This window comes from Molossus molossus, unplaced genomic scaffold (genome assembly GCF_014108415.1).
Source record: "Molossus molossus isolate mMolMol1 unplaced genomic scaffold, mMolMol1.p scaffold_m16_p_15, whole genome shotgun sequence".
Taxonomy (NCBI): Eukaryota; Metazoa; Chordata; class Mammalia; order Chiroptera; family Molossidae; genus Molossus; species Molossus molossus.
This window is the reverse complement of record NW_023425350.1, coordinates 47,244,457-47,257,223: the sequence shown is the minus strand read 5'-3', so window position 1 is coordinate 47,257,223 and position 12,767 is coordinate 47,244,457. Positions and strand designations below refer to the sequence as shown.

Here is a 12,767-nt window from a genome sequence, read left to right as displayed (position 1 = left end):
AAAAATCCTAAAACATATAATGTTCCTTAGAACATTTCAACTCCCAAAAACCAAAAATGTTAAGAGCTTTATGAAGCTTGCCCTCATACCTCAGAACCAAGTTATAAGCGATCAAATCAGGCCTTAGATTTTTACCACCCAGTTCATCAATGGACCTCAAGCCTAAACCATCACTTATTACTTGAAAGAATGAAAAATTACAGTAACAGTTCTGAGATGCTGTTTCAAAAGCATTTATATATTATGAAAAGCAAGCAGTATAGATTACATTTGCCAAGAAACATTTGAAAAATGTCACTTCAAATCGAAAAATAGAGCAAACACACTTTAAAGCCATAATTAAGTTCCTAGAAGGACTTTCCCTAAAAAAACATTTGTGAAATTAAGTCTACACTGTTCTCTACAAGTACTCTCAAATTTCCTTAGGATTTTAGACAAAGACATGATCTTTTATTTAGGATAAATATAGAAATTTGTCCTTTTAAATGTTTTTGCTTATTCAAAAGAATACTTCACAAAGTTATTGCTACTAGTTAAAATAAATATCACTAGAAATGCCTGATACTCATCTTTGTCAAAGTTGCTTACATGTAATATTAAAAACAAACAAATTTGAAAATAACCTACTACAGAAGCATTTAGACTATCACAGAAAAATATAATGAAAGAGTAAATTGTCTGGGATACACCCAGTAAGCTTCTAGTCCAAAAGAAAAGGGTGCCACATTTACTTAGGGGGGAAATTCGTTGTTCACGGAAAAGTCTTATAAGACTTTCATCGTTTTCTTCTTTATCCTCAGATAATGTTGTAAAATCTGCTCATCAATAAGGATAGTATAGGAAATTTCCTCCCCTTTACTATCTATATTTCATTTGCATATTAAAGTTTTACTGTTTATTGAAAATATGTGATATTGTACTGGATACAAATATATATATACAGGCTATGTTCATTTTAACATTGGTCAATATAGTAAATTTATCCAAATGTAACAACTTCACCCTAATCTCTTGGATCACACATATCCTATGAAAAGCCATTTGGTTTCTATTATGCACACCACATTCCAATTTAATTAAAACATTCATCTATAAGAAACACAAAGAAAACAAGTCAAAGCTATGTTAGTAATCAGTTCTGGTTTGGTCCATTGTATGCAATCAGGAAAGTACAGGATCAAAGTACTTAAAATTAAAATATGGAAATACCCCCCTCCCCAACACTAAAGGGACACAAAACAACAACTACTGTCCCACCAAGCAAAAGTGGAAAACAAACAGAGAGCATGTGTGTAACCTCACTTACCATCTTTTTGTTATTCTACTTCAACAGGTCAAGAAAGGTGAAGAGAGAGAAGGTAGAAGTAAGAGTCAGAAAAGGCCTAAATAAAATCCTCACTGAAATTTTTAAACATACAAGCAATAGAGAAAAATTAGGTTGAGGTCAGATGCAGTACTACTATTATTTAACGGAGTTAATAAATAGGGCCAAATTAACATGGACAGTTATTACTCCTGAATGAAAATTAACTCATTAAACAATTTAAATTTCCAGTTATTTTTTAGTCTACCACCACATTTTAGCTAACAAGACACAAAAAGTATAAGTCAATCCACTAGACAGAGATATTTCAACAAGTCATTACTGAATTTAAAAACCTTAAGGAAAATAAATGATAACAGGAAAGATCTAGCTGGATAAGCAGAGGGTAAGTTTAGGGTTGTTTTTCCAAGCTCTAGCAATCAAGTTAAATTTGACAGGTCTCTGTTTTCTACCTGAAGAACAATTTAACTTGAAAGATTTAAGACTAAGCAGATTGAACAGAACTGAGCCAACAGAACACAGAATAACAAACGATACAAGCAATGCTTGGGAAATTCCTTTGTAAAAAAAACATCTCATTATTGACTAGTTTCATTCCTATCACTTGGCCTTAATAAGCAAGAAAGCGGGAATTAAAAGACATAATTATTTGTGCCTATGCTGAAGAATAAAAGTGGCTATATGTGATATATCTTAATACCTCAAAAATGTTAACATCCATAAGGTACATAAAAGAAGTGTTCTCCTTTAAAAGCCTGATACTAAATAAAAAGACTTTCAACTCCATTTAAAAAGTTTATCCTTATCACTATTAACTAAATTTTACGTCAAAGTTCATTTAAGATTGAATTCAACAAGAATGAAAATTCATAAAGAGAATAAGGAACTTCATAAATTTCTCAAAAGATCCTAAAATAAAAACACTCATATTGAGTGTCCCATTTGATTATCTGTAAAATAACAAGAGACCAGAATAATGCACTATTTTAAGTCTTTAAAAAATTAACAAAGAACCTAAGTTTCAATTTGTATTTTTATTCATTGCTAATTCAACTCTCTAATTCCAAGAGCAGAGAGCTACCAAGTAGCACATCTCTACCACCTATTACAACCTTCCTAGAAAGTTCAAACTAATGTCCCAAAGAGGTTCACATTCTATTTCAAATGACTCATAATCTAACAGTTCACTGAAGTCTTGCCAACGACTGTCCAGATAGGACCAATAATGCTAGCTTGTTCACAAATAATTCAGTTAAACAGCCCCTAAATTCTACTGCATTTTGTATAACCTGACCCCTAGGCCACCTGAAGAATTTAAGTCAATTGGCGACAACAGTCCTTTTGATTGATCTGTTTTTTTTCTCTTCTAAAATACTGTAACTCCCACTTGATTTCCAATCCTTTTAATATGAGAGAAAAATCTATCATCCTTCATGTTGAATCTCTAGTGTCAAGTGCAGTGAGTAGGCAGTGATAACCTTCCTTCTTCTCTCTTTCTGGTAAGATAAATAATGTAATGCCAAATAAAGGCTTGCACGATTCCTCCTGCACATTATGGAAATCAGTTATTACATTAGTGAAAGGAGGAAACAATAAGATTTATATCCTGTGTTTTCCTGACTAGCTGTATATAAAAAAGTAGGGGGATCAGGTCATGAGGACATGAAAAGAAAAAGTCTAAGGTCCCAAAGGAAGACTAACATATATAATGACAAATATATGGAATTGAAAAACATAAAAATGCCAGGCTGATTTCTTTTAAAAATAATAATTCACATTCATATAAAAATCTTAAATATTTTTCTCCATTCAGAGAGTAATGGCATCAAGCCATACTTAAAGTCAGATAAAATTAACTTGTTTTTGTGCCTTTCTTCAGGTTTTAATATAGATTAAAAATATAAGAAATTCTGCCCTCCCCCTTTGCTTTTCATGGCATCGTATTTTAAAACTACTTAATTCAAAGAATATCTCAAGGTTTTGAACCTCATTTATCAATAAATAAATAATTACCTTGATTTCAATGTTTCCCACTTTGGTGGTCGATCTGATAATAGGTCTTCCAACCAAAGCTGGGAAGATGTGTTCAGGAAAGTTGGAGCCTGCATATCCACACTTCACAAACTGGAAGAGAATAGTGAAAGTGGGTTAGTCAAAGCATTTACTATATCCATTTAAAAACAGTATCTGAAAAATACCACTTTTCATTTATACAATGTTTTAAACTTTTGGTGCTTTTAAATTATCCAAACTCATCACCCAATCTATCATATCTCATTTTATTTCCTTTATGGCACTGATGATTACTGGAGTTTATTTACCAGTAAACTGCTTATTTAGTGCCTAAGTCCTCCCACTAACAGGGAAAGCCTCAGGAGAGCAGGGAGCTCAGTTGAGCAGTTCATGTTAGATCCTGATGCCTCAAAGAGGTCCTGGCACACCGTGGTCATACAAGAAGTATTTGGGCCCTGACCGGTGTAGCTGAGTTGTTTGGGTGTCGTCCAATGCACTGAATGGTTGCCAGTTCGATTCCTGGTCAGGGCACATGTTTAGGTTGCAGGCTTGATCCCCAGTAGTAACCATGCAGGGCAGCTGATCAATGGTTCACTCTCATAACAGTGTTTCTCCCTCTCCCTCTCCCATTCTCCCTCTTTAAAAAAAAAAATTTTTTTTTAATCAATAAACTATTCTCTAAAAAAAGTATTTGAGGAATGGATAAATTAAGTCAACAAATACTAAGTATTTTAACAAGAGAAATGTTAGAAAATGAACAGAGCTAACGTTTTCATTCTAAAGCACACTTTCATTCATCTCTGTCAATTCCCTTAAGCAACCTCATTTTCTAAATGGGAAAGGTCAAATGGAGTCTGAACTAGCATCATGTTAAGCATTTATTAGGCATTCTGAACTATTTAGTTTTATATTTAGATAAATGTATTTAGTAGCACGAGGTAACCTAATTTCATGTTCAGATAGTGTACTTCTCCAATGAGGGCATATCATTGATTCTAATGATACTTTCATTTTATGCATAAGAAACTGATATACCAGGAGATTTAACAATTACAGTAGAACTGAAAATAGAACCAAAGGTTTTTAAAGTTGTATACCAATTGTATAGTCTGTTTAGTCTTATTTTTAAGAGCACACATTGCAAGAGAATGCAATTAAAAACTTCAGGGGGCAGGGAGGGATCACAGGGAGGCTGCTGAGAAATGTTTCAGCTTTAGCTGCTGCCTTTTGGCAGCACAGAAATATAAATTATTGTCTCTCAGCCCACCAGGGTGCCATCTTTTGACATACTGTCATCAATGCGTCTTGGTGCTGCGTGGTCCTGGTGGAAAGAGGAGAAAGTTCTGGAAACCTGGTACCCACCAGTGAAGTGATTTCTCTTCCCTGTAGGGCCTAAATTTGGGAACTTTTAGGTAACCTTTTCTGTGTACTGGCCTTCCCCACTCTAGAATTTGGGCCTTTGGTGTGTGTGGAGGAGCTCTGGGAGTGTTCAAGCCAGTTGCAATGGATGTTAGAAACAGGGATTTGAAGATGAGCTAGAGGTGAGTGGACTATGGCTTTGTTTTAATCTGCTTCTTTGGCATTTGGCATTACTGCCTCCTGTTTCTGGTGGAGAACACAGCTCCTTTGTCTTCGCTGCCTTCTGATGGAGAAGGTGAGGGACTCCCTGTCCCCACTGGGGCCATGCTGGGCTCTGCCCTGATCGGAACTGAGGCCTAAGCCCTGTAACTTGCTCTGAATACCAAGTATCAGAGCCAACATCTCCCTTAGTATTTTAAAATATGTTTGTATTGGTTTCAGAGAAGAAGGAAAAGGGAGATAGATAGAAACACTGATGAGAGAAAAACATTAATTGGCTGCCTCCTGCACGCTCGCTACTGGGGATCGAGCCTACTATATGGACATGTGTCTTGACTGGGAATAGAACCAATGACCTGAGCCACAGCAGCTGGGCTCCCTCTTTTTATTATTATTATTATAATTAGTAAGATCCTTGTAATAGAAATAAAGTTTGTACTTAGGAAAAAAACACTTCAGGGTGGAAGGAAGAAGCTGTATAAGAAAGGTAAGTAATCAGTCTCTACCCTCTCCCTTAAAAAGTCTTTATTCAATGCAAGCCACATTGTGCAAGGATTTTTTTTTTGTCTACTGATGACTCTCAAGTGCCTAGAACAGTGTCTGGCACACAGTAAGAGCACATTAAATAACTGATCCATAAATATTAAGTTTTGCTGATTTCAGTGTATGACACAAGATACTATTTTAATATAGAGAATATGGCCCTGGCTCGTTTGGCTCAGTGGTTAGAGCATCGACCTGTGGACCAAAGAGTAGTAGGTTCAATTCTGGTCAAGGGCATGTACCTTGGTTGCGGTTCAGTTCCCAGTGCTGGTCAGGGTTGTGCAGGAGGCAAACAATCGATGGGTCTCTCTCACATCAATGTTTCTCTCTGCCCCCCACTCCCACTTTATCTGACGATAAATGGAAAAGTATCCTCAGGTGAGGATTTAAAAAATATATATAGAGAGAATATGTTTTAACATTGAAAATAAGTCTAGTTCCATGGCACCATACATTCTCCCAGAAGAGTTGAGAAAAACAGGATCTGAATGTGACTGTGGCAGTAATAACACAAAGGTGGGCAGAAACTATTAACCTACTCCTTGACAGAGCCTACTACGTACAAGGAACTATTTTGTTTGATGGTGTTAAAACTTAGCAACAATATTAAACTCATCGACTTTTGACTAACCCTCTAAAATACAAACTTTAAAAAAAAATGTTTTTATTGATTTTTTAGAGAGGAAGGGAGAGATAGAAACATCAATGTGAGAAACGTACCAGCTGCTTCCTGCATGCCCCCTATTGGGAATCAAGCCTGCAATTGGCATGTGCCCTGACCAGGAATCGAACCAGGATCTCTCAGTCCATTGGACCACACTCGGTCCATTGAGCCACGTGGGCCCAGCTAAAATACAACCTTTTTATTTTGTTGATTACCCACATTAATTATCCATAGCCTAGAACATTCTGCTATTCAGAATTTCAAATATTTTATAAATAGGGCTTTTAAAGCTACTTTTATGAAAAGTCTGAAATTAGTAAATTTCATATTTCTAATATCACCTGAATTCTTATCCTCTCAGTTCACGATTAAATTTTAGAACCTACATAAAACATTCTGCTGATATATTTTCTTCCAAACCCACAAAACCTAGCCCTGGTCAAATTACTATTGAGTCATCAAGGCCAGGGCATTTTTCAGGTATAGCTACCCATTTCTAAAACTATAATACAATTCTTACTGGATTCCCTTTCAAGGCAGAGGTTAGTGTGATATAATGGTATATGCAATAACCTGCTTCCTCCTACCTCTCTCTCCATTTGAATAGCTGACAGTGAAGCATCCTAAGAGAGTGTTAACAGAATTCAGAAGCTCTAGCCCATTTTTCCAATGTCTTCTCAAAATATTTATCAATGTGATCCAGAAAGAGTTGCAGACACAAGTATCAGAGGAAAAGAATACTACCTAGTATTTTCTGTATACTCAAACTAAGAGAAAAAGAAATCTCTCACATTCTTTTCTTTTCTTTTTTTTTTAATCCTCACCCGAGGACATTTTTCAATATTTTGTTCAGATAGAGTGAGAGGGAGAGAGAGAGAGAAGCATCGATGTGAAAGCGACACATCGAGTGGTTGCCACCCACACGACCCAACCAGGGCTGGGGACAAACTGCAACCAAGGTACGTGCCCTTAGCGGGAACCGAACCCGGGTCTCTCCAGACCGCAGGCAGACGCTCTAACCGCTGAGCCAAACCAGCCAGGGCTCTCACATTCTTTTCTAAATCATAAACTCTCTTTTGTCCTTAAGTCAAAATCCAGCTCACCTGATATGAACTGAAATAATATGGAAGGATTGAGAATCTTTCTATTATCCTGGCCATACTGAAATTTCTACATAAATAAAAGCTGTCATGATCACCAGCCTAATATAACTGTTAGTCACAATTTACACATATATTTTAAATATAGAAAGTAAATACTATGGATATTAAGTACTTATGTTTATCTCAAAGTAATGAACAGATATAGACAATGGGGGGCAGGGGAGGGGGCAAGTGTCCATACTCCAGACTAAAAATACTCATTTATATGAATACGTTTTTAAGGAAAGTTATAAAATGAATGACTGAAAAAGGAATCATTAAGTCTGTAAGGGCCATTTTTAACATATTAAATGTAAACAAATGATTTAAGTGAGAAATCATAATAGAAGTTGAAAGTTGAAAGAAGAGCTTTGGATGGGGCAGAGTCAAGTCTTGGTGCAGGGAGGAGGCTGGGAAGGTTGACATGCTTCTCTCATTCTAAGCCTCACATTCAGAAACATGCAACATGGCAAATCTATAAACAATCACACCAGTCAATGTTTTCTTATTATAATTGTTCAGATGGGTAGTTCATATCTTAAAATTCTTGTTTGAGTATATTTCAAGGGACAAAATATTTGCCAAGTAGCTGAGGTGAGACAAAATTGGAGACCGCCCCCCCCCAACCTCCAACTACAAAAACAATTGTAAACTTACTACTATTCCTGTGCTTTACAAAAAAGAAAAATTTGGCTTTTAATTAAAATGAAAGCTACTACCTTTAAAGCTACTAGCTTTAAGAAGAATATTAATGAAATTATTCTGCTTAAGTAGTTTACTGGAAGCATTTGCTGACATAATAATCTAGTGCTAACATTCTCACAGGGTATAAGATAATTTGGTCAAATGGCAATAACTGCACTATTTCACATTATTTCAAATGTGAAAGCATTGATAGCTGTAATAACAAGAACAAAATTAAAATAATCTATTTCTCAGTAACATAAACTAACAGTCTGGCATTTCCTTTCTTGAAAAAACATATTTTTAAAAAATCTAAATCTAAACCATGATGTGATAAAATCCAAAGAAAAATATTCTTTTCTAAACTACTCTTGGTATCATTTAAACCTTGAAACTTCTCCCCTACTCCAATCGTTTTCAGACTTGGAGACTTGCCGGAGACTTGCCCTGGCCGGTCTAGTTCAGCGGTTAGAGCGTCGGCCCATGGACCAGAGAGACCCAAGTTTGGTTCCCCTAGGGGCACATACCTCGGTTGCAGTTTGTCCCCAGCCCCGGTTGGGGTTGTGTAGGTGACAGCCACTCAATGTGTATCTCTCACATCGATGTTTCTCTCTCTCTCTTCCTTCCTCTCTCCCTCCCGCTCTATCTGAAGATAAATGCAAAAGTGTCCTCAGGTGAAAATAAAAAAATAAAAATAAATTAAAAAAAGACTTGGAGACTTAGTTCTCTCATCATGTGCAATACGTCTGTGTTTAAGAAATAGCTTTTTACCATATATAGTTTCCTCTTCATAGCCCTGTGGTTTAAACTGGCTCCCTTACTTCCCACTGAGTCATCAAATGGTAAGAACATGAACAGTATAATGTTCTTGCAAGCAAAAATGAAAACAAAAGTTCCCCTATATTTGCTCTAAAATTATCTTTCTCCTCTCAAAAAATAAACAGATTTATAAAGCTTCACTTGAGCTTACTGTATTTATATTTTCCTTTATTAATTTTATCTAATGGTACTGATGTTATTAATTGCATAGTGATTTTCTTGATCTCACACAACCAAAATATTAATTCTATTTATTCCAAAGCTTTTTGCAGGGTAAAATCAAACCTGTTTTTTATTTATTTCTATTCCAAACATATCTGAATTCAATAAAATAGATTAACACAAGCTTGATAAAGCAGGCCATATGCAACTACAAATGTGAATTAGAAATAAAAATATAATTATCTCAGCATTATAAGCTACTTTGTATCTCTAGACCCTAAAAACTATCAGTCACATAATAGGCAGCTGTCTTCATTGTTGGTAGTAAACTAACTCACCATTGATGAAATCACCTACGTTTGGTAATAAAATACACAACACAAGAGGCCTGGGCAGAACTCTTGAAAGGCACCTAAACCTACACAGATATCTAGATTTTTGCCTATCTGGCCACTTTTAGTGGCTTTATTTTAGGTGGTAGGTTTGAACAGTTATGAGGATGAAACAAATACATTATTGGATTGGATTCATTTTTCTCCTCTAGGCTACCCTAATGATAAACTGGTCAGGGGCTAGTGAGGAAGAGGAACAAGGACCAACATCTGGCATGTGATCATAAGAACTCACCAACCCTTAGAGCATTCAACTTGGGCCTGCCAGAGAAGTTAAAAAAAAAAAAAAAAATCATCAACTTCTCAAATTGTCCATAACTAAAATTTTAAAACCTAAAACGTGTAAAAGGCAAGTTGCTTTAGGGTAACAACTATTCCCAAAGGTTTTTCAAAATTAAACTTCAATATCTTGTTTAATATTTAATTGTAAAGGAATCATTATACCTTCATGTAACTAAATAAAATAAAGATGACTATAAAACAGAATATAGAATGTAAGTGGTTCCTAATCCTCTAAATTTTCAGAAATATCACAGCATTCCTGACTACATATTATATCAAAACTGTTTCTTAATTTTAAGTGGATCATGTCTATAGAAAATATGAATAAAATTTAAACGTAAGAAACATAACACCAAATACATACATTTTTGCTTGAACCAGCTACACTTTTTCCTATATACATAATAGTAACTAATCTTTTGTCATAAGAACACGATTCCTAAATTATGAATTAGAATAAGACTAATCAATAATATACAATTAGCTTCCTAATGTACCTAAACTAATGAAATAGTAACATAAAAATGAGCTCATGGCCCTGGCCGGTGTGACACAGTTGGTTGGAGCATCGTCCCATACACCAAAATGTAGAGGGTTTGATTCCTGATCAAGGCACATACCCAGGATGCAGGTTTGAGACAACCAATCAATGTTTCTCTCTCTCCCATCCTCTCTCCAAAGTCAATTTCAAAAAAATATTATTTTTAGTGAGCTCAGGGTTAACATTCCTATTCTAATTGAATATCACAAAACTCATTACAAATATAGGGTTCATTACCCTTCAAAATAGAGAAATCCATTAAAATATAACTGGCTCAGCCTGGCCAGTGTGACTCCGTGGTTGAGCTTCGACCCATGCACCAAGAGGTCGCCAGTTTGATTCCCGGTCAGGACACATGCCCAGGTTGTGGGCCCAATACCCAGTGGGGGGCATGCATGAGGCAGCCAATCAATGTTCTCTCTCATTTCTAGCTCTCTCTCCCTCTCTCTCTAAAATCAATAAAGAAAAAAAATTATTTTAAAAAAAGAACACACACATTGCAGGGCCAGTATGGCTCAGTGGACTGAGTGTCATCCCACGACTGAGAAGTCCCGGATGGAGAAGGGTGGATTTCCCCGTCAGGGCATGTGCCAGGTTCCCCACTGGATCCCCAGTACGGTGTGAACAGTAGGCAGCCGAAAGATATTTCTCTCTCTCCTTTCCTCTCTTGCTGTAAATCAATAAAAAACATATTTAAAAAAAAGCCCAGCTGGTGTGGCTCAGGGGCTGAGCATTAAACAATGAACCAAGAGGTCACCAGTTCAATTCCAGGTCAGGGCACATGCCCAGGTTTTGGGCCCCATCCCCTGTGAGGGGCATGCAGAAGGCGGCCATCAATGTTTCTTGTCTATCCCTCTTCCCTTCTCTCTAAAATAAATAAATAAATAAAAAATAACAAAGGAACACACATACATAAATGGGACTATTTTTTTAACTTAACAATAAATCTTAGATATCTTTCCATAGCAATGGATCTGCCTCTTTTTTTGTAAGTATTCCATTTTGTATGGATGTCCCATTACATGTTAACACACCCTTTTTACTTGAGCCTATTTTTGGCTAAATTCCCATAAAGCTAGTATAATTATTGCTAGTAAAAGTCTGAACAAATCTCATCAAGGGAAGTATTATGGCAGTGAGTATTAGGTCTTTCCTCCTCAACAATCCAGTTTGTAAAGTGTTTTAAAGTTCAAGTGAAATATTTTTTAATTCATATGTCACATTTATGGAAGGATGGGGGAGAAAAGTCACAAAATATGCAACTCTAAAATGGTTAGACATCACTGTAATGTTGGAGAAAATTATCACTATGGAACTCATCCAAAATAAGTAATATTTGTCTTTTAATTTGCTAACTTGGCGGCCCCAAATACATTTGGGGGGGGGGGCGTTTGAAAGAAACAGCTTTCAAATAACTTCTAAATCAGTGTTTCACTCAGATTTTTACAATTATTTGCATTTTAGAATCTTAAAGAAGAACATTATCTGTAGTTTGTAACTAAGGAAAAAACGGGGGGAGACGCGAAAACTGATTACCTTCCCCCAAGGTCAGTTGCATTTACACTTAGACCCCTTGAGGGGTCCTAGATGTCCCAAAATCATTCAATGGAACATGGTCTCTACGGAGCCACCCATGGGCCAAATTCTTGGCATGGAGAACAAAAAGTAAATTATGCACTGCCGATCTGGCCAACACTTCCTTCAAACAAAAAAAACCCTCAAAACTGCTAAAGGGCTGCGAGTTGCATTGACAGCACTTCCTTTTTTTTTTTCTTTAACCCGTTTCCTGACCCCGTTCGGTATCTATACAGGAAGAGGAAGGCCTCCGGTCTTTCCCCTTTTTACACACTGGCGACCCCGGGGAACGAAGCCCTTCTGGAACGCACAAACCTAGTCTTTTTTATCCCTCCGACCCTGTGGCCAAATTGCCCCGGCTGGAGCGCGGAGCCGGCCCCTGCAGGGCAGCAGGCACAACCCCGTGCAGTGCCGGCCTCGCCCGCCTCCCCGACCCGAAGGGCTGTGGGGGTGGCAGGCTCTGCGAGACCAGGGCCCTCGCTCCCCACGCCCACGGAGCAGGAAGGACTGCCGCGCGCCCCTTGGCCTCGACGGCCCGAGGGCCCAGGGGTGCAGCCCAGGGCCCGCGCGTCCCGCGCACCTCCCTGCCCGGACCCGTCGCCACCGCGGCCTCCCCGTCCGGAGCATACCCCGGTGCCGTTGTCGCACACCACCACCTTCCTGCCCTGGCTGTCCATCGTCCGCCCGGAAGAAAGCTTCTGCTGCCGCCGAACAACCTACAGCCACCACCTACAGCAGCCGCCGCCCGGCTCTCTGCTCTTCCTCCTCCTGCCTTCCCGCAGCCCCTCCTTGGGTTCCACTCCCTTCCCTTTACCGGAAGTCACCACTCAGCCCAGCCCCGCCCCGCCCCGCCCGTCATTTAACTGACAGCCTGCGCGGAAAATGTGGAGCCGGAAGAGGGGAGGCCGAGACTAACAGCGGTCAGGTCCAATAAGAAACGGAGAAGCGCCGAGACCCCTCCCTCAGCTCCGGCTCCTGTTCCACCCTCACGGTTACCGCCCACCCGAGTGACGCTAGCGGTGTCTGGTTTCCGGCGCTTAACCGAGCT

The 12,767-nt window shown here is 38.2% G+C and overlaps 1 protein-coding gene across 3 annotated transcripts in view; it reads right to left on the bottom strand.

Moving 5' to 3' along the window:
- Positions 1 to 12,522, bottom strand: part of ACTR2 (actin related protein 2) — a 41,299-nt gene extending 28,777 nt beyond the window's left edge. For 2 of the 3 annotated variants that reach the window (XM_036262474.1, XM_036262473.1), the window contains exons 1-2: positions 12,349 to 12,522; positions 3,338 to 3,448 (exon numbers count right to left, since the gene is read on the bottom strand). Coding sequence is in view for 2 of the 3 variants with exons in the window: in XM_036262473.1 (XP_036118366.1) it covers positions 3,338 to 3,448; positions 12,349 to 12,396 (159 nt within the window). In the remaining variant the exon portion in view is untranslated. Of the gene's footprint in view, positions 1 to 1,306; positions 1,322 to 3,337; positions 3,449 to 12,348 lie in introns of all 3 variants that reach the window. The other variant, XM_036262472.1, reaches the window with a different exon arrangement.
- Positions 12,523 to 12,767: the final 245 nt, after the last annotated feature.